Source organism: Megalopta genalis, chromosome 13 (genome assembly GCF_051020955.1).
Source record: "Megalopta genalis isolate 19385.01 chromosome 13, iyMegGena1_principal, whole genome shotgun sequence".
In the NCBI taxonomy this organism is placed as follows: Eukaryota; Metazoa; Arthropoda; class Insecta; order Hymenoptera; family Halictidae; genus Megalopta; species Megalopta genalis.
The window spans coordinates 3,738,879-3,758,161 of record NC_135025.1 but is presented as its reverse complement, the minus strand read 5'-3'; the positions used below and the strand labels follow the sequence as shown (position 1 = coordinate 3,758,161).

Below are 19,283 nucleotides of genomic sequence, written 5' to 3'. Positions count from 1 at the left end.
CTTACGTAAAATATCCAAAGCATGGAATGCTTAATATTTATATTTCTATATTTTGAATCTCACCAATATTAATCTCTCATTAAATAATTGAAACTATGTTATACGTCTCTGGTAATATGTACCGTGCCATCGTAGAAAGAATTCACGCGGCGCTAGTGTCGCGCGTCGAAACGTTTCGTTCAGGTACCAACCCACTATGATTATTCCCTAAATAATTACTAAGAAGCTATCGTTTGAATTTGTAATGGAATTTATCGAAGATAACATTGTTTTATGTCTACGAACCTCTGATGCAATTCTCTAGCTAGTTTAGTGTATATTGAGTCACACAAATTTTGGTTTCTTGTTGTAGAAATAAAAAAAGATAGAAACAATAAACCTTGTTCTGCTCTTCAAAAAATATATACGGAACTCCTATAAATGGATATCGTTTTATTTTTTTCTATCTATTCATAGTAAATGGTTTATCATGAGGCATTTAATTTTTGCAGATCTCCTTCAGCGTTTACCCTTTAATAAAAACAAATCCAACAGCATCGTAATAAAGCAATGAACGTGGTATTATTAAAACGGTGCAATTTCAAGCGTTCGCCGTAATTCGAGGAGAAGTGAATAGATCGCGTATAAAATTTTGGTAATGTATTTTCGTCTTTCATAATTCATATATTTATATACATATATTTATGTATATGTGGAAGCCCATTTTACATCGTTTTATAACGCTTATACGTTTTATATTTAACTACAACAGTAATGAGGTTGTCCGCCAACCGCCGCGGGAAAGCATCGCGGTTCTGTTGAAAGCGAGATCCGATCTAAGCGATAAGTTTTTGGCTAAAACGTCGGGCGACTTTCTGCTGACAAAAACAAGAATAATGCGAATGTACAATTTTCACGCGAGAACGCATTTAGAAACGGAAAGCCGTCGATAGCGCGAACACGAACGCATTTACGAATCGATCAAAACATTCAAATACTACGCATAAACATTCTATGCTTGGCCACCGAATTTTATCATTGTACGCTCTCAGTCATTTATTGCCATTTTATCGACTCGCATCTAAATCATAGGTACTAGCACGAACAGAAATTCGTGTTAATCATAGGCATCGATGTATCGAGAAATGATCTGTTAGCCTTTCTAATTTGCAATTCGTCGCGCTGGACCAGCGGATCTTCGCGCAGGCATACATTGTTATTTATGATAAACGAAATTAAACGATAAACGTCTTCGATTTCTTAGGAATATTTTATCACGTTCCATAACGGAGGTAAACTTTTTTGTTTAAACGGTTTTCTACGCCCAGTATCGTAAGTTCGTGAACGCTATGCGTGTACTAATATATAATTTGCCGTAAAACTCGTCACCGTTTTTTAGGCTTTCGCAAACAGAATATTTCGTACGCGCAACCTGAAAAATCCATTGTGCAACGAATGCTAATGACGTCCAATGTTCGTGGATAGACAATAACGTGTCTCGTTTCTTCTAGCTGGCACTTCGTGATTAAAGACGCGCTACGAAGTCGTCGGATATTTTTCGATGGTCAGGAAGAACAATTGTGCGGAAGATCGATCAAACTGTATTGCCCTTAGTTTGTTGCCAATGAAGATTGCACGTCTAATATCGTTTCGACAATGACCAGAGGAATCGGCAGCAAACAACCACGAAACAAATAACAATACAAATAATAATAATAAATATTCCCGAAGGTAAGCCAGAAGAGACGACATTTTGTTATTGTCGCGTTGGATCTGCATTGTTCCGCGCGTCATTTCTTCCTTATAATTCGATAAATAATTCGCGTAAGTGGCAAACCGTGAAAGGACCGTACTGATCTTTTTTTTCACGACCGATAGAGAACCTCTGAACAGACCGGAGGATAGAATGGACACAATGGTATATCGTATGAGCATTCCTCGAATTCGTCCAACGGATGTTAGCGTATCGAATGCATATCGAAGCAGAGATAACACCTTGCCTGTCAACGAAAGAACGCCGTTACATCGCCGAGCAAAGACTCGGACGCCGAGACGAGAATTTCAACCCCTAAAATTCCGCCAATCTCCTCGACGAGTACAGCAATTTCTCCGTAATTCGCGCTCAGATCGCGCACAAAAATCGACAATGTGGGAAGAGGAGACACGATCATCCGAGCCTTTTGCTTATCTCGTTTTTCTAATCGTTGACAATCGGTGATATAATAATCGCGTCTCCCCTTCCAAAATTGTCCATTTTTCTGCGCGATCCGAGCGCGAATTACGGAGAATATTTTCGAATTTCCATTCTTCGTTAAGATTATGCAACATTGATCGCTGATATTAACTGTTATCTATTTCTTTGGTCGACGGTTGGTATGAAACCTCGTTTCCCACGGCCGAAACAAAGGGGCTCTGCGACATTCCGGCGGCGATCTTTCGACGAGGATAAGGCGATACGACGCTTCGTTTGGCCGCCCTGCTATCGCCCATACCGATGCCCAGGGTCGCGAGAATATTCCGCGAGAAATGATAGAACTAGTCGAATGACGAACAGCGATGACTTCTTTTCTTCCTCCCTTATACGTTAACTTTGATCATTGGCTTAACAATTAACGCTTAACTCCTATAACTCTCAATATAACGTTTAATATCATTGACAAAGATTTCCTTCGATCAATAGATCGTAGTACAGTAATTATTGTTATCATTCTGGAAGACATCATTTGGAAGACTCGTTTCATAAATATTATCGTATCTCCTTTTAAGTAACACATTTCTGCGGCTGCGAGATGTTCTTTGATCCGTTTCTCGCCTGTTTCGTACGAAGACAGCGTCGATCCGCGTCTCCTCTTCTTTTGTTTCTTTTTTCTCGCATAAAAACAGATCAACGGAAGCGATATTAACGCGTGATTCGCTCCCCGGCTTTTCACCTTGACATCGACAGGATCATCTTATTTGTCTGTTCATTTCCGTCGGCGTTTTAAATAGGGGACCGATAACGAAACACAGCGTTAGCATGAACGAAACGCGAAAAAAAGAGCATCCCGCCACCTTCGCCGAACTACTGCATTGGCTACATTCATATTGCTTACGCTAACGTGTGATCTATATGACCTGTGCAGGCCTCGGAAGACGTTGGATTATATAACTAATTGTACTCGCCCGTACATAACGTGTTACATTCGCGCTGTTCAGAGCCCGATATAACTCCTTCGCCGTGTTCGGCCTCTCGTTTTTTCTCCCCCCGGATTTGCGGGCAACACGCCGAACGCGTGAGATTTGCCCGGGAAGCTCTGAGAATAATGAATTCCGAAACGGTCGCCCCTGCCACCGATGTGTGAAAACTTACGAGAAACTGAAATCTCGACTGGTCGGACAAAAGTAGCTGCTTCTAAAGTACGAAAATCAATCGGTGCGAACGTACAAAAATATTTCGTAACGAGAACTGTCTGACACGGGGTGTGAATTTCTCGCGATATCGAGAACGTTAGATGTACAATACATAGATACAAATAAATCTGCCCGAAAGGATCCTCCTCCTAAAAAAATATTTCACTCGTCGTTCTGAACGTTTCAACGATCGGCTAATTTCTCTACAAATTGGTCGCCTCCGCCATTGTTCTCCATCGTCCTGGTCACTTTGTCGCCGTCCCTTTTGCCGTCAGAACTTTCGGGAGGGACCCGTTGTTGCTCCGCTTTTTTTACGCAAACTCGTGAACAGCGCTTACAAATTTCCGTTCCCCTGCGACGACGAGGAGACGTTCGACGCTCCGTTGAGTAATTCTATTGTAATCGGCGGTTGTAATGGCCCGCAGCTGGCGAAGTTCGCTCGCGACACTTCGGAGAACCGGTATGCTCGTCCAGTTGAGTCAATAAACTGCGCGCTTCTTTCGTAGTTCTTATCCACGAACGCAAATAACATTGAATATTTCATTTACTGCACGCATATCTGTCGCTACGATTAAATTTTAACGATTCTCGTTGAGTCTGAATCGCGTTGATTATAGTCGGCGACATTTGTTTCTGACTCAGCTCGACGACGCATTCGACGAAGTGTTGCTTTACGGTAACATTTAGAACAACGTGGAATATTCGACAAAAAATTCGAGCGTCGTTCGAATGGTTCCTTCGTCCTCGTTTTCTTTTCTAGATCGCAGTCGAACGTTTCGATCGGAAATTATCGGAATCGAAACCACGAGGTTTCCGGTGGCGAGCATATCGTCGATCGCGGGCCATCCGTGACCCGGAAGTGGCGCCAGGGACGTTACATCCCCTTGAGAAACGCCCTTGGAAGGAGAAACCGAACGCCTCCCCGGCGCGGCGTCGTCGATGACGCGCAAACAGAAATCACAAGACCCGCTAGTTTGCGATTATAAAATCCCGAAACTTGCGTAACAGTAGTCAACTTGTACGTAGATAATAATTCACCGTGTTCGTTTCCTCACTTGCCGAACGCGTCACACGTGGAAGACATCGATATACTTACAGCTAGGCGAAGATATTGTCACGTAAATTGCGCGCTAGTTCTAGGTGGTTTTTTTTTGCCTAAGGAAGCCCCTGTTGTCGACGATCATTGTCAAAACTTTCGAAAAAACGAAGACGCGCGACAATTCCGAAGTCCGAAGATTCTCGCGTGTACAGAGAACGTCTCGCAATCCGGAAATCGGGGATCCTGAGGTCATTCGAAGGAACTTTTTCCTCTGCGAAAACGCTGTTTTTCGTTGATAACTCGTAAACGGAGCCCCGGAGGAAATGTTTGTAAAGGAAAGAGTTATTTAAAACGGCCTCAGGAATCGCCCGTTTGCGGATCCCAAGACATTTTCGGGACACCTTGTAGATTGTTGTTCTACGACGATCGTTCTCTCTCATTCTCTCTCTCTCTTTTTCACTCACTTTCTCTCTCGTTCTCACGCGTTCTCTCGCTGCCTTTCGCTCGTGCTCTCAATCTTTCTCCACTTAAATAGATTCATTTGCTAGATATGTGTGAGTTCTGGTTGGAATATAAATATACAATCTCAAAACGCCTGAACGTTTGTACAGCCCTCGATCAAACGAATCCTCGAGTGTCTACAACGAACGAATTGGGAGGCCGTATTTTCTTGTTTTGTACACGAGGTTTGCTAAATCCTGCGGTGGAGGCGGCGGATCTTATCGATCGTGATCACGAGACGATTAACCGTCCGCTAATTCGATCGGCGATTTTTTTGTCCGTCTCTGTTTCAATGCGGAACGAAGCGAATTTTCATCATTTGAACGAGGATCAAGCCCGCGGCGATCTCCCCGTGAAAACGATCGACGAGACGCGACGCGATCGAGACGTTTGTTTTTGTACGTACACCGGCTAAGTTAATATGAAAACGACAGACGCGACGGAGAAGCCGTTCGACCGCGCCCGAGAAATTCTCTTGGACACGAGACTCTATCTTTTTGTACCGTGCGTGTGCCTGTGTGTGTGGTGTGTATGTGTGTAGAATTCTGGAAGACCGGGCGTGGGTATCTGAACAAGACACGTGGCTCATCGACCGACAAGCTGCAAGCTGCGGCTCCACGGTGTTATCTGATCTAGCTTCTAAAACAGAACGTTTACGGTTTGTTCCTGTAAAAGGGAAACGAAAGTCGACGAAGCTGAACCGGCGGCTGGCCGTTCAGAAGGGTAGGCCGATCTCGAAGGCGTTGATCAGGGCGGAGCCCGAGTCGTAAACCCCGATCACGCCGAACAGAACACCGAGGAAAATGACGAAGCAGTCGTACGCGACCTCGCTCCACTCCATGGAGTTTCTCTTCAGCTTCAGGTGGAAGTAGCACGGCCAGATGAACGAGAGCATCGTGCCGGTGAACGAGCCGATGAAGCCCATCAGGATGCTGAAGTGCGGGATGAAGATCGCCATGAGGATGGTGAAAACGATGACGCCGACCCGCCACGCAAGGCCCCAGACCTTCAGCTCCCGGTCGACGGTCCATATCGTCGGGAATATCGTCTTCGGTCTGCCCCTGAAGAACGCTCTCTCGAGGAGCTCGCAGGCCGCGTAGTACGGCAGGGGGTAAGATAGCACGGCCTTCACGACCAGGCAGAAGTTCACCAGGCCCTTGAAGCCGGCCGAGTGGAGGTTATTGGTGATCACCTGCTGCGTGTCGTTCTGGAACGTGAGGAAGCAGATCCAGCCGAACAGGGACTTGAACGCGGCGGCCGCTATGTGGCTCCAGTTCAGCATCCAGTCGAACTTGGACCGGTCGATCAGATTCCCCTCCAAGGTCGGCAGGAAGATCTGCGAGGTGTAGCTGAACACGATCACGCCGAGGGAGATCGGGAAGTTCTCGAAGTCGATCGTCCATTTGACCTTCGACCAGCCCCAGTCCCCGATCTCGAGGATGCAGTAGCCGACGATGATCGCGTTTATGAACAGGTGGGACATCGTGCACCAGAAACTGAGAACGGAGACGTGCTGCAACGACTTCAGGAAGCCGAGCGGCAGCAGGAATATGCCGATCAGCATCATCCAGCTCCTGGTGTCGATCGCGCCCTCCGGGAACGTGCCTATCATCAGGTCCCCGCAGACCACCACGTACAGGATACAGGTCATCAGCAGCTCGATGATCTGCGCGATGTTCACCGCCCTGGCGCCCCACGTTGGCCCGAAGCATTCTTTCGCGATCGCCACGTACGAGTCCCGGACACGAACCCGTTGCCCGGTCACCGTGTCCAGCTCGTACAAACACTCGACCAGGATCTTGCCGGTGTAGCAACAGATGTGCGCTATGCCGACCATCGCGGCGATCGCCCAGTAACCGCCCCGCAACACGGCGAACGGCAACGACACGATGAACATACCCTGGAAGAGCGATCAGAACGGGTCTGAGCTGGCTAGCGGAATCGAGGGCTACGATTTTTAGACTGTCTCGGGTATTTTAGGGGAAATCACCTGTATGGCGTTCGTGACATTCCAAGCAGCCTGCCACTCGTTTATCTTCACCCCCGAGCTACCGAACTCGCCGCCACCCTCGTCGTATTCGCTGAACTCGCCGCTGCTCACGCTTCCTGTTCTGATCTTGTCCCTGCAAAATTCCATATTTTAATTATATTCAGACCGTATGTATATAATATAAAATATAATAATATATATATATCAATGAAAAAATGCTATTCTCTTTTCTTTTTCGTCTTATTTTTGCATGCAGGATCATCCCCTTGCCGGATGTACCACGATTTTCCGAACAGCCTGTATAAAACGGTATATATATAATTATATTAAGATAATACGTGTAATTATGTTAAGATAACATAAGATATTTTAATTCGATATTAACAAGCGACACCAACTGGCCGCCGCTCAGATATACGCGAATTTTTGTAATTTTTTTAATTTCCGTCAGGCAACGACAGCTGTGACGAGCTTTTTAGCACGTGACACTCAATTTTTTCGAGCATTTATCTGTATAAATTATCAACCGCGATAATATTATCGGAAATATCGCGAAACGGCTCGCTAAAAATGTAACATGCACACGACATTTCAAGATATCCTCGAGTACCGCCTGCACACGAAAGATAAGCCGCTTGTATTTTTACGCGAGGTGAGCGCTGTTAAAACGTCATCGATTCTCCCCGATCGGATTGATATCCAAGCGAAAGTTTACCCGTTCCGCTGATAGCTAAACGAATCCTCGGCCATGGCCACGTTGTTCTGTTCCCGATAGACCTGGTCGCCGTTCATGGTCATCATTTCCGTGTTGTCGCGACCCTCGTCGAACGATTTGAACTGGCCTTGGCCGTCCCGTCCCGGAGCCTGCTGGCCAGGACCGCGGATCAGCTCCATGCAGGGGCTGTTCTCCGGCCATTTCGATTTTATTGTTTCCCAGGCGACGTTGATGGTCGCCCCGATGGATGGTATGTAGAATCCCCGGAAATTGGCCATCTTTTATTTCGTTGCTCTGGAAATAAAACGGACTTTCGGTTTCTCCAGCTCGACGACGTCCGACATCCGAAATTCGGTCGCCGACCGAGAAGCAGAGAAACATCGTCGACATCTCGACGATTCTTTTCGAAGGCTTGTCAGACGTTCGAAAACGATCGCCGGGCTTGAGAAACTCGATAACGAACCGTTTATCGGGTGTCGAGTGTTACGGGCGATTAGCATTACAGAATGGAATGCGACGTAGGGCCGCGATATCGGTGCACCAGGCGCGATCGTTTTCCGCGTATCGCGCCGAGGACACGCGTTACGTGTGCGTTAAACTCGGGCAGCAAAACTATAACGAAAAAATCGAGCAGAGAGACTCGGCGAAAGAATCTGGCGCACGGAACAGCGTTCGGTGTGTGACCGACATACATACTCCGACGCCAATTAATTTCGATGCCGGACCTCGGAACGAAACCGAAATGAAAATGAGAATGAGAACGAGAGTGTTTTAATTGCCAGCGAGCAACATCAACATAACAGCGAGCAAGCGCAGAACATCTCGTTTCTCCGTTCTTTTTCCGAATATCTTTCGCACTTGGATCCTGCCCTTCAAGGTAGAACGACTGTTAATAGGGTGCAGCGTGCACGAAAACCACCCCGACACCCCCGCATCGGGAAATCTCGGGGAAACGTTCCCTGAAACTTCGAGTCCGGGCGACTCGAGATTTTCTAGCTTGCGGTTCCCCGTCGAACGGTTCGTCCCGGTTCGCTCGCGGTTAGGGGTATGTCACCCTGGAGTCCTTGAGGAGACACTTTCGAGGATCGAATATGGGGTCTCTAGGTGGACAACTTCTTCTTCTGTCGATTCCACTTACCGATACACGACGTGCCAGAGATTCGTCCGGCCGGTTCGCGGCGGCAACGGTTCCTACGGTTCCTGAAGGACACGGACGTCGGGGCGGCACAGCTCTTCCAGCGCGGACGACCCGGACCCGTTCGTCTCTGTTCGGCTGAACGGCGAGAAACTGAAAAAGGGGTCGCAGCGGGCCCGGAGAACGGAAATTAGTTGAAAATAAAGGGTCGAGAAATCGTCTAACTACGTGGGCTACGACACCGCATGGTCGTCTACGGTCTACCACGATCCTCGAGTCCCTAATCGCGAGCACTTAATCGCAACATAGACTAAAGGGGGTTGGCGTGTTACAGGGGTTGGGAGATCGGAGGAATATGGCCAGCATCCCTGGTACGCGCAAGCCTGAATCGATGCTGTCCACGAGACATCCCTCCGCAAGTCAGTACTGTAGTTAAGGGTCCGGTCGCCAGAGCTGGCCACATTTTCAAATGATCGAAACGTTCGTTCGAGTTTTAATGCAAATTCGATCCTTTTTCTCCGCTTTGCGAACAATAAAAACGGGAGGAATGTACAAGCAGGCACAATTACGGTCGGCTTAAATGTTTCCTCGAGCTTTTCAGACGCAAAACATATCGGTACAAATGATCCGCAGAGACGAATCGAAGGGAGGAAACTATTTTTCTGTAAATTTGATTTTTAATGACCTTTTTGAAAGGATATCTTTTTTCTCCCGTGAAACTGCTTATTTTATATGTTGCATCGTTGTGTGGAGCGCAGACGATCGAAAATGCATTTACACGTGTACGTATAATAAGCATGACCTTGACACGACCTTGACGTATACAAATCAACGTTGCGTTGCTAGGTGATCCTTTAAAATTAACAATAATTGACATAATACGGCGGTAGGTTTTATAAACATTACTCGATGTATAACTTTCATTTCATTTTTTAGTTTCTTCTTGTTCTTTGCGATAAAAAGTAACGCGAATAATAAAAAGTGAAATGAATTATAAAAGTAACGTAATAACGTAACAGTTACGCGAATGATGACAATGGAGTTGTATATACAAATGATCTAAAATATTTAAGCGTATTGATTTTGTATAGCTGGGCACATTTGATCTCTTATGCAATGTATATATTGAAAATATGTTTATAAATTTTATTTATTTAAAAAAATATTAATCTTAAGTGGTGTGTTAATAAATTATACAAATGCGTGGGTTATATAAAATCAATAAACAATTATTAATAATTACAATAATTTATAGAGCTTTTCATCGTATGTACATATTTTTAATTTTTCTGGCGACGCAGTTTCAGTGTCTTCACCTATAAAAATAGACGCTTGATTGAGAGAACTTATAAATTATCTTTTGATTAACATATTTAGCGGAAATGAATGCATAATACAAAAGAATAACATTAAAACGTAACGTGTGAGCATCATTTATATTCTAATTGAACTTATAATACAATACTTTTTACTTTTCATTATGATACAATATTTGAAGGTTTCAATAAAAACCAGTGTAAATTTGAATAAATAAAAGGACCAGTTGTTTATTATTTATCTTAGGTATCGTACTTTTCACAGTGTTCATCGATAATTCATATTAACTTTACAATCGTTTGTGTCCCTGCGAGTTTTGGATTTGTTTTTATATAGAAATTATAGTGTCATCTAAACGAGCATTTCACGCGTAGAATCCGATTAGATTCGTTAGTATACAAAATAAATACTAACAATTGGTTTTAATAATTCTGGTAACAATACAAGGCCGTGAGATCACAACGAAAAATGCTTTTCTTTCTCTCCTTTTCTCCATTCTTTTACCTCGAAGATGTACATATTTATGCATTCATAAGTTAATTACAATATTTCGATTACAGTACACGTTTTGAAGTTTCTATCAGAGATTCCTAAATTGCAAAGCTTACGCGTATTACTAACGTTCTTATAATGTTCTGTTACGGTTTTAATCATACACAGTACGTTGTATCAGCACGAACTAAAACTTTTCACTAAATTAAGTCGATTTAATTTTCAGTCTTCCACTTACACATATGTATATGTTTTTGTTCCAAATAAATACACTTACGTCGGAAAAAGATGTAATTTCGGACAGAGTTTTACATTTTGTATATGCAGGAATGACATACAAACATTGTAATAAATATATAACAACGAAAAATATTAAATTTTATAGCAATGTCAGCAATGACAATATATACCCAACTTCGGACTAACGATACAATTAAATATTTTGTCTTTAAATAATACAGTTCTTAACAAATTTTGTACTAACTAATTGCCCACAAAATACACATAATACCCACAAATTTACAGTAAAACTGCACATAGTGACAAACAAAAACACACCAAGTGAATGTTACAAGATACACAGGAATTACTTCAATTTTTTTGTACAATGTTCCGTAACATTGTACAAATACTCTACTCATTGTACAGTAGCAGTACAGTGCAAGTGATTTTATCGAAGGAGATATATCAGCTTTACGAAGTTAGTGACAATCTGTAACACAGCTAAAACATGACAGTTAACAATTTCTTTTTAATGTAACTGTAACTTTACCGTTCATGTAGAAATGTTAATTTGTGTACACAGCTTAGGGGACGTCAAAGCAATGACTTTACTCACTAACATCCCTTTGTGTTTGATGGGAATCACTATCTGAAGTTAAACTTTCAATAGCACTGTCTTGCTGTGATATTGTTTCAGAACTCCTAGTCATGCACAGTTTATTGGTCTTAGCCTCCGTACGACTGGTTTTAAAACTCTGATCTAAATTTGAATTTGAAGTGGAATGTGACGAAACAGTAGATTGAGCAGAGACAGGTCTTTGACATGCATGCAACATTAATTCAGGTCCTCCATCGTATGTTGACAAAAAGAATTGCCAAAGTTCTTCCGATATTTGTCCATAATCTGAACCTACAAACGTTTTTTATGGTAAAATCTATTAACTCGCGTAACATGTAACACTATCCAACAAATCTTAATTTTTTGAAGAAGACTTTAGTGAAATACAAAATACATGTTGGATAGTATAATCATATTGAAATCAATCTTTTTCGATTGGAAACTTACCCACTTTAAGAACATTTTGACCATTTTTGTTTATTATAATAGAATTATTATCAATAGGACCGGGTGGCTGTGTTTCTTTACCCCGTACAAAACTTTGCCATTGCCTTAACCATGCCATAGCTAGTCCATAAATAGCAGTTGGATTGTCAGTATTGTGTGTTAGTCGTTGAAATACTTCCATTTCATAAATTCTCCGTTTTTGTAATGATTCATATTTTTCCTCACAGATTGGACATTCATATAAATGCGTACATGCGGGACCACCTCCAAATCTGTAATATGGCCAATACCATCATTATTTAACAATATAGCGCTACTAAAATAAGAATAAAATAGAAGAAAATAGTTAAATATTTCAAATGTTCTCTTACGTTTTGTATAAATATTCCCAAACTGCTTGTGGAATGGGCATACTGAGCTTATCTACAAATTGTGCTCTAACAGGATTAACTCCACCGTGCGGACAAAGAAAGTCGGAGTTATCAATAGGTCCTGGTTCCGAAAATGTATTAAAACGATTTATCCATTGTCGAGATACAAAGAAACTTAAATCGGATAACTCTCGAGACGAAATTTCCATCAATTCCAAGGTTCTGTCGCGTAATTGCAACATCTCTGGTGACCATTTTTTATAAAATAACACATAAGCCTCGCAATGCTTCACAGTTTCGGGTGAGACTTCAGTAACGCATTGGTCATCAAACTCGAACCATTTATTAACAATAGGATTTAACGCGTAGCATGTGTAATGACCACCACCAGCAGTTCCATGATGGCAGATAACTGATATTAATTCGTACATAGTTACTTTAGACACACATTCTTTGTGTAAGTATGGTCGCATATCTAATCCTTCCAATGGAAATGAAACGTAATTTGCTATTTTCGAACTAAACATTAATTCGTGACGAAATCTCTTTAAATGGACACATAATATTTCAGGCAGTTCTAGGACTTTGGAGAATTTAATTCCATTACGTAGCTTGTTACATTTTTCACAACTGTACATGTTATCACCTTTAAGTTCGTCTGCACTAAAAAATGCAGAGAGACAATCATGGAGACTGACAACTGGACCCCAGAACCAAGAACGCATCCATTGCAAAAACCAAGACAACCAACCAGATTGATTGGTCACATAAACAACATCTGAGCATGGCCCTGCCTTTTGTGGAGTGAGAGACCCTTGATGCAACATATCAATATGATCTCGACTTGGAATGGGTAATGATAAATCTTGGAACGTTTCTACTCTTCTTGAAATCCTATCACATGTTAAACATTGTACACTACTTAATAGTTTTCCATCGAATATATCGCTAATGATACTTCGAGTTTTCATTTGCTTTTTCGTCCTGTATTTAACAGGCGAGTTTTGTGTTGATCTCTGAGGTGGAGCAAAAGGCTGATCTACTGTCGATTTTTTGATACTTCTGTTTGTAAATTTACTTCTCAATTTTTCTGACTGAGACACTCGAGAATACCTTCTTTTTGTACCACGTTCACCTTCGTCGCTAAGCGAACTCTGTTCACTTACTCCAGAATCACATGTTTCATATTCAGCATCAGACTGGCTAGAACCAGTTCCATCAATTTCAGTTTCATCTTCATCCGATGACTGTTCTCCAAGCCCCTTTAATCTTAATATATTATCACGATCATCTTCAATTTGTTCTTTTAACTCTTCATGTAACTGATCCATAAAACACCTCAAAAATTCTTGAGTGTCATGCTGATGATATCCTCGAAACATTGGATGAACTGTACGAATACCAGACAATATTCCATGTGGTACAACATACCCTCTTGTTTTCCTATTCCACATGTCACGAATAAGGTTCAGATAGCTTAAACTTAAACCAGGTTTTCTATCTTTGGACATATAGCTAACCATGTGACCACAATCCAGAAAAAATTGTGTCAAAGGAGACACATTTGATAAAGCTTGTAATGCAGCATTCATATAGCATGTATTTCCAATATTCTGAAGGCCAACAAGCCCCCTTGGCTTTCCAGAGAAATCTTTACTTTCATCTGAGTCGGTACTATCAGGAGAGTCACCAGATTTTTCATGAAACATACCATCCTTTTCATAACTAACTCTGTTCATAAGTTCACCATAAAATCTATCATTCATAAAATAGAAAAGATTAATTTATATGTAATAGACATATCAAAGAAGCTATAAGTAAAAGTCATACTCACTTGTCCAATATGAGTCTATTAAGATCTTCAGATTTACAATCCACATTACCAGGACCATCCCCAGAAAACTTATTGCTCTGCGTTTTAATATCCAACTGTGCAGGGAAGCATACGCACGGCGTAGTTATAACTTCCTGTTTGCAAGCATAACACCATATACGGCTTGTAGAAAGATTCATATGAGCACAGTGAGTAGGAAATTTTTGGTTGTGTACAGTACTGTGGTCTAAGTGCGTTTCAGCACAGCCGACCCAACGGCAGTCAGGAAACAAGCATAACCATAAATTAGGCCCATCGGTGTTACATTCACTACATTTTACAAATCCATCCTTTTGAGACACAATGGTCTCGATAAATGCGAGATCACCGCGGTTGGCGATGTGAGGACAATTTCTCGATATGAGAGGCATTTGGATTTTAATATTTTGTTCTGTCAACTTTTATTAATGATAGAACGCGAAATCGCGTGTACGCTTTAGTTTCTTACATCCGTCCGAAATTTGACATACACATAACTTGTTCGAAATTATAATCATTTTCTAACCTGATCGAAACATGTCGTTCCTGGTAATCGAACATTATCCACGAAAACGATTGTCATTGGAGATAGTTGTATTGAAGAACTTAACTTGTGCATACATGTTAAAATCACAGAGCATTCTTACAGTGACGAAACTGCTGTCGGAACCTTTGATGTTCGTGACCCCGAAATTTTGAACCTACATATGGACAGTGTTGCCGCTTCTGTAAATTGATATCTTCATTTCTTGCACTGGCTTTCTGGATGATAGAGCAAGAAAAGTCCGAATGCGAACAATTGGAAACGCTGGAATGCGCGGTAATATTTGAAATCTAATGTAGAGGAAAACAGTGCTTAAGGAATATACATAATATCATGAACTGAATATTACAAAGAAAGTCTATGTATGTCTAACTAAATGTTTAATACAAATTTAACATGTATTTTGAGTAGGTATTAAGGCTGTTAAACAGCAAGATATGCATATACAACAAATATTAGTGCAGAATGTCACCATTCAAAAATCAAAATATATATAATATGCATATATTTTGTTCGTAAATTCTAACAAATAATATATACATATACATCAATTTTTTAATTAAACGGATTGTTAATTTATATTTAATATAAATGTAAAATTAGTTTCATTTTTGCGACACAAATTCAAAAGAGATCTATTTATGGACGCTTGCGCACTGAAAATTAGTCACCAAAAACACCGGAGTTTCGTTACTATACACTGCAAAAATATGCATGATTGTAATTGGTAATTGGATAACAAATATAAGAAAAGGAATGCATGTATATGCACATATAAATTGGTGTATGTACATGTGATGGCCCATACACATACATACTTATATACATATAGGAGTTGATTTAAGTAGAATTAATGAATGAAAAAATTAAAATATATTCTGCAATATAGTCATTAAAATATTTTAATGTTGAAAGCGATTACAATTTTTCATTACATTTGTTTCAATATTAATTTGAAATTATTTATCACGATAGATGTCGCATTTCAAGCAAAATTTGGTGTAGATGTGTATGTCGGTCAACGAGTGTGCAGTATGCATGTCGACCATTGCCGTGTAACCCTCTTAATAACCTGACTGAAATTTAAGTGAAGATTGCACATGGATTATTGACATATTTCAACACGTTTTTACTTTTTAAATACTCTTTGGTAGTATATATATAAAGAGTTAATCTTTCTTCGTACAGATTCACTCATACAGGTAATTATGGAAACAGTATTATCATATAATTTAGTGATTTCGTGAAGTTAACCTATATCTTCCTTGCTTTTTTAATGCTTTTCATTACTTTTAAGCAGCAAATATTTTTATACGTAAAAGTATATACCAGTAATAGTCGAATTTTATCTTTCAGTAATAAAAATGGTGTTATCGTGTCGATTTTACAAAGAAAAATATCCAGAAGTGGAAGATGTAGTAATGGTAAATGTACGTAGTATAGCTGAGATGGGAGCATACGTACACTTATTGGAGTATAATAATATTGAAGGTATGATTCTGCTGTCTGAATTGTCCAGAAGACGTATCAGATCTATTAACAAACTCATTAGGGTAGGAAAAACTGAACCAGTTGTTGTTATTCGAGTTGACAAAGAAAAAGGTAAAAGAATCAAATCTGTACTATAAGATATACTTCCAAAATAGAATTAAACTAAATAACATAATTCTTTAAATGTAGGTTACATTGATCTTAGCAAACGTCGTGTATCAGCTGAAGATGTAGAGAAATGTACAGAGAGGTATGCGAAAGCAAAGGCTGTTAATTCAATTTTAAGACATGTAGCAGAATTATTACAATATGACAGTGATGACCAACTGGAAGAATTATATCAAAAAACAGCTTGGCATTTTGAAGAAAAATATAAGAAGCAAAAGGCATCTGCTTATGACTTCTTTAAACAATCAGTTCTGTAAGTTAAAAAAAATAGAAAATATTAATAGCAGTATATATGTAATAACGATTATTAAAACATTGTTACTTTAGGGATCCATCTATTTTAGCAGAATGTGGTCTTGATGAACACACAAAGGAAGTGTTACTCAAGAATATTAAGAGAAAATTGACTTCTCAGGCAGTTAAAATTAGAGCAGATGTAGAAGTAGCTTGTTATGGTTATGAAGGAATTGATGCAGTTAAAACTGCATTAAAAGCTGGCTTAGCCCTTTCTACTGATGAACTCCCAATAAAAATTAATTTAATTGCACCACCATTATATGGTATACATTTCTTTCTTTTACGTATTTTTTAAGCAGGTTATTTGAATATTAAAATCATTAAACTAACAAAATTTATATTTTTATGATACTTTAGTAATGACAACATCTACACCAGAAAAGCAAGATGGTTTAAAAGCATTGAATGACGCTATTAATGCTATACAGGGTAAAATAACAACACTTGGAGGTGTATTTAACGTTCAAATGGCTGTAAGTTTTATTATTCTAGATTTCTTATTAAGAAACAAATATAGTAACAACACATTGGTATTTATAAATAAAATATGTCAATCCATAGCCAAAAGTTGTTACTGCAACGGATGAAGCAGAATTGGCTAAACAAATGGAACGAGCTGAGCTTGAAAACGCAGAAGTAGCCGGTGATGATAACGAAGAAGAAGTGGAAGGAATGGATGGTTTTAGCGGCGAAGAAGATGCGGAAGATGATAAAAAACCCGAAAATGACTCTCAAGAAGAAGAATAAACTTAAGAAAAGATTTATATATTCTTTTCTCATGAAATGACAATTATTTCTGAGTCATGTCTTATTGGACACAGAAAATTTCAAATAAAAATAGAAAATGATGTATTATAATTTATAAATAATTTTCTATCAACTTGATAAAATAAATACTAAACATCATTTAAATTATTATCAACAAAAAATTTTTTATACGATAAAAACTCTTTATACTGTATTAAGGATCTTTTTTTATGTTTTGTAATATTGGGTACACATTTGTAAGGTGTACTATAATGTAACATTAATATACAATAACTATGACATCATTTCAGTATTTTCAAGTTTTTATTAAAACTTTATACACTTTTCTCCAAATGTCTTATTCATTAGCAATTGTGACTTCCACTTCAACACCAGGTTCAATGGAAATGCTTGTAATTTGTTTTACAATTTCTGATGGTGAATACAAGTCAATAACTCTTTTATGAATGCGCATCTGGAAACGATCCCAAGTCTTCGAACCTTCTCCACACGGTGTTTTACGTGTAGTTATCCTCAGAATTTTTGTGGGCATACGTACTGGCCCCTTAACTTTAAGTTTCTGCTTATTTGCTCCATTGATCAATTCAGAGCAAACTAAAATAATGCATTATTAGAGTGTGATATAAAATAATATTAATTTTCTAGAATACAACTCACCTTTCTCAAGAGAACGAACATTTCTAGAGGTAAGAGTTATTCTAATTCTGTGAATAGGAGTTACCTCCTGTCCTGGCTTCTCAGGATTTTCAGTTTTTGTACTTGCCTATAAATAACATTATATTCATTATATTACAAATCACAACAAATATCAGTGAAACAAATAAACCAGTGTAATTTAATATCATTGATGCTTTTACAAACAAAATCTAGTAAGTCAAGAACAAGTATCAGCTAAGTACAGTTACTCTAAAATGTGATATATAAAAACATTTTTATGCAATTAAGAAAGAAGTCGCTTATGTTACATCAAATCATGGATTTTTAATCGTATGTATATTAAATTGATAGCTAAAACAGAAATTAGACTTATGATTCAGTGTTTAAGGCACAAATTAGAAACCGCGTGGCTAAAAGAATGTAACTAACCTAACATGTTACGAATTATTTGCAAGAAAACATGCAATTACAACAAACATGTTCTTAAAAAATTTCTGAGAGGTATTGAGGCATTCGATATAAAGACTTACCATTGTTTAAACTTTTTCCTGGTCGAGATGATCAAGTTTTGTATAACTAAACTGACCAGCGCTGAACCAGTGTATGCACACGTTGCATGTACCAAACAGAAAAGATAGAGAAGAACGCGGTTTCCGGTTAACAGTTAGCAGCGTACTGTAGGTGTACACGCATACATGTGTAACTTCCAGTTTTCATCATATTTTTTACATCATATTGTTTAAGGACATGCATTTGTATATATGTATATAAACCCACATGTATTTTTTGATATTATGTACCAATATTTTCTTAATCTTAATAATTTCTTAAAATAATATAACTCATTGCATATATATGTTGTATTTATATACACATGTATGAAATTGTCTTATGATATTGTTCATAGACGAAATTTTATTATGCAATATTTATGTATACTTGTATGCATATGCATGCATTCATACATGTGTACTAAGAGTCTGTTATGATCCATTTATTATTACTCTTGTAATTTTGAGCATATGTAGTACGATATGTATCATTATCTTACTAAGGTATATTAAAAGATTGAAATACGTTTCCGTAAAATGAAAAGCTGTTCGTTTAAATTCAGTTCAAAGTGTTCAGTATCAGCAATAATGTAACATAACATTTGTCAGTCATAATTTATCATCTTAATTAGAATTCACCATTACATTGTGTTCTAACTTCACGGTGAAACATCATTGCATCATTGGTTCATTACTTTCATGTATACACTCTAACCAATTGAATTACCGTTACTGTCC

At 39.3% G+C, this 19,283-nt stretch overlaps 4 protein-coding genes across 4 annotated transcripts; 1 reads left to right on the top strand and 3 right to left on the bottom strand.

Annotated features, from left to right (window-relative positions):
• Positions 1-624: 624 nt before the first annotated feature.
• VGAT (vesicular GABA transporter) lies at positions 625-10,018 on the bottom strand. The gene is made up of 4 exons (XM_033476864.2): positions 8,753-10,018; positions 7,615-7,908; positions 6,900-7,032; positions 625-6,809 (listed from the first exon to the last, which is right to left on the bottom strand). Exons 2-4 carry the CDS (start codon positions 7,890-7,892, stop codon positions 5,625-5,627), a joined length of 1,596 nt encoding a protein of 531 aa, XP_033332755.1. The 5' UTR covers positions 7,893-7,908; positions 8,753-10,018; the 3' UTR covers positions 625-5,624.
• A 252-nt stretch (positions 10,019-10,270) lies between these two features.
• Positions 10,271-14,774, bottom strand: Usp20-33 (Ubiquitin specific protease 20/33). Its single transcript, XM_033476863.2, has 4 exons — positions 14,052-14,774; positions 12,218-13,972; positions 11,847-12,118; positions 10,271-11,690 (listed from the first exon to the last, which is right to left on the bottom strand). The coding sequence occupies exons 1-4, from the start codon at positions 14,459-14,461 to the stop codon at positions 11,389-11,391; spliced, it is 2,739 nt and encodes a 912-aa protein (XP_033332754.2). The 5' UTR covers positions 14,462-14,774; the 3' UTR covers positions 10,271-11,388.
• Positions 14,775-15,634: 860 nt separating this feature from the next.
• eIF2alpha (eukaryotic translation initiation factor 2 subunit alpha) lies at positions 15,635-17,481 on the top strand. The gene is made up of 6 exons (XM_033476940.2): positions 15,635-15,815; positions 15,970-16,215; positions 16,294-16,525; positions 16,600-16,832; positions 16,927-17,042; positions 17,131-17,481. The coding sequence occupies exons 2-6, from the start codon at positions 15,978-15,980 to the stop codon at positions 17,314-17,316; spliced, it is 1,005 nt and encodes a 334-aa protein (XP_033332831.1). The 5' UTR covers positions 15,635-15,815; positions 15,970-15,977; the 3' UTR covers positions 17,317-17,481.
• A 140-nt stretch (positions 17,482-17,621) lies between these two features.
• Positions 17,622-18,683, bottom strand: RpS20 (ribosomal protein S20). The gene is made up of 3 exons (XM_033476941.2): positions 18,525-18,683; positions 17,995-18,100; positions 17,622-17,931 (listed from the first exon to the last, which is right to left on the bottom strand). The coding sequence occupies exons 1-3, from the start codon at positions 18,525-18,527 to the stop codon at positions 17,675-17,677; spliced, it is 366 nt and encodes a 121-aa protein (XP_033332832.1). The 5' UTR covers positions 18,528-18,683; the 3' UTR covers positions 17,622-17,674.
• Positions 18,684-19,283: the final 600 nt, after the last annotated feature.

Bases quoted from the DNA above. Each gene is read 5' to 3' on its own strand.
- eIF2alpha (XM_033476940.2), top strand. From the start codon at position 15,978: ATGGTGTTATCGTGTCGATTTTACAAAGAAAAATATCCAGAAGTGGAA. The intron at 16,833-16,926 runs GTATACATTTCT...ATGATACTTTAG, and splicing joins AATTGCACCACCATTATATG to TAATGACAACATCTACACCA. The intron at 17,043-17,130 runs GTAAGTTTTATT...GTCAATCCATAG, and splicing joins TATTTAACGTTCAAATGGCT to CCAAAAGTTGTTACTGCAAC.
- Usp20-33 (XM_033476863.2), bottom strand. From the start codon at position 14,461: ATGCCTCTCATATCGAGAAATTGTCCTCACATCGCCAACCGCGGTGAT. The intron at 13,973-14,051 runs GTGAGTATGACT...TATGAATGATAG, and splicing joins AATAGACTCATATTGGACAA to ATTTTATGGTGAACTTATGA. The intron at 11,691-11,846 runs GTAAGTTTCCAA...AAACGTTTGTAG, and splicing joins TCAAAATGTTCTTAAAGTGG to GTTCAGATTATGGACAAATA.
- VGAT (XM_033476864.2), bottom strand. From the start codon at position 7,892: ATGGCCAATTTCCGGGGATTCTACATACCATCCATCGGGGCGACCATC. The intron at 7,033-7,614 runs GTAAACTTTCGC...GGAATTTTGCAG, and splicing joins TTTAGCTATCAGCGGAACGG to GGACAAGATCAGAACAGGAA. The intron at 6,810-6,899 runs GTGATTTCCCCT...TCGCTCTTCCAG, and splicing joins ATGTCACGAACGCCATACAG to GGTATGTTCATCGTGTCGTT.
- RpS20 (XM_033476941.2), bottom strand. The intron at 17,932-17,994 runs GTGAGTTGTATT...GCATTATTTTAG, and splicing joins TGTTCGTTCTCTTGAGAAAG to TTTGCTCTGAATTGATCAAT.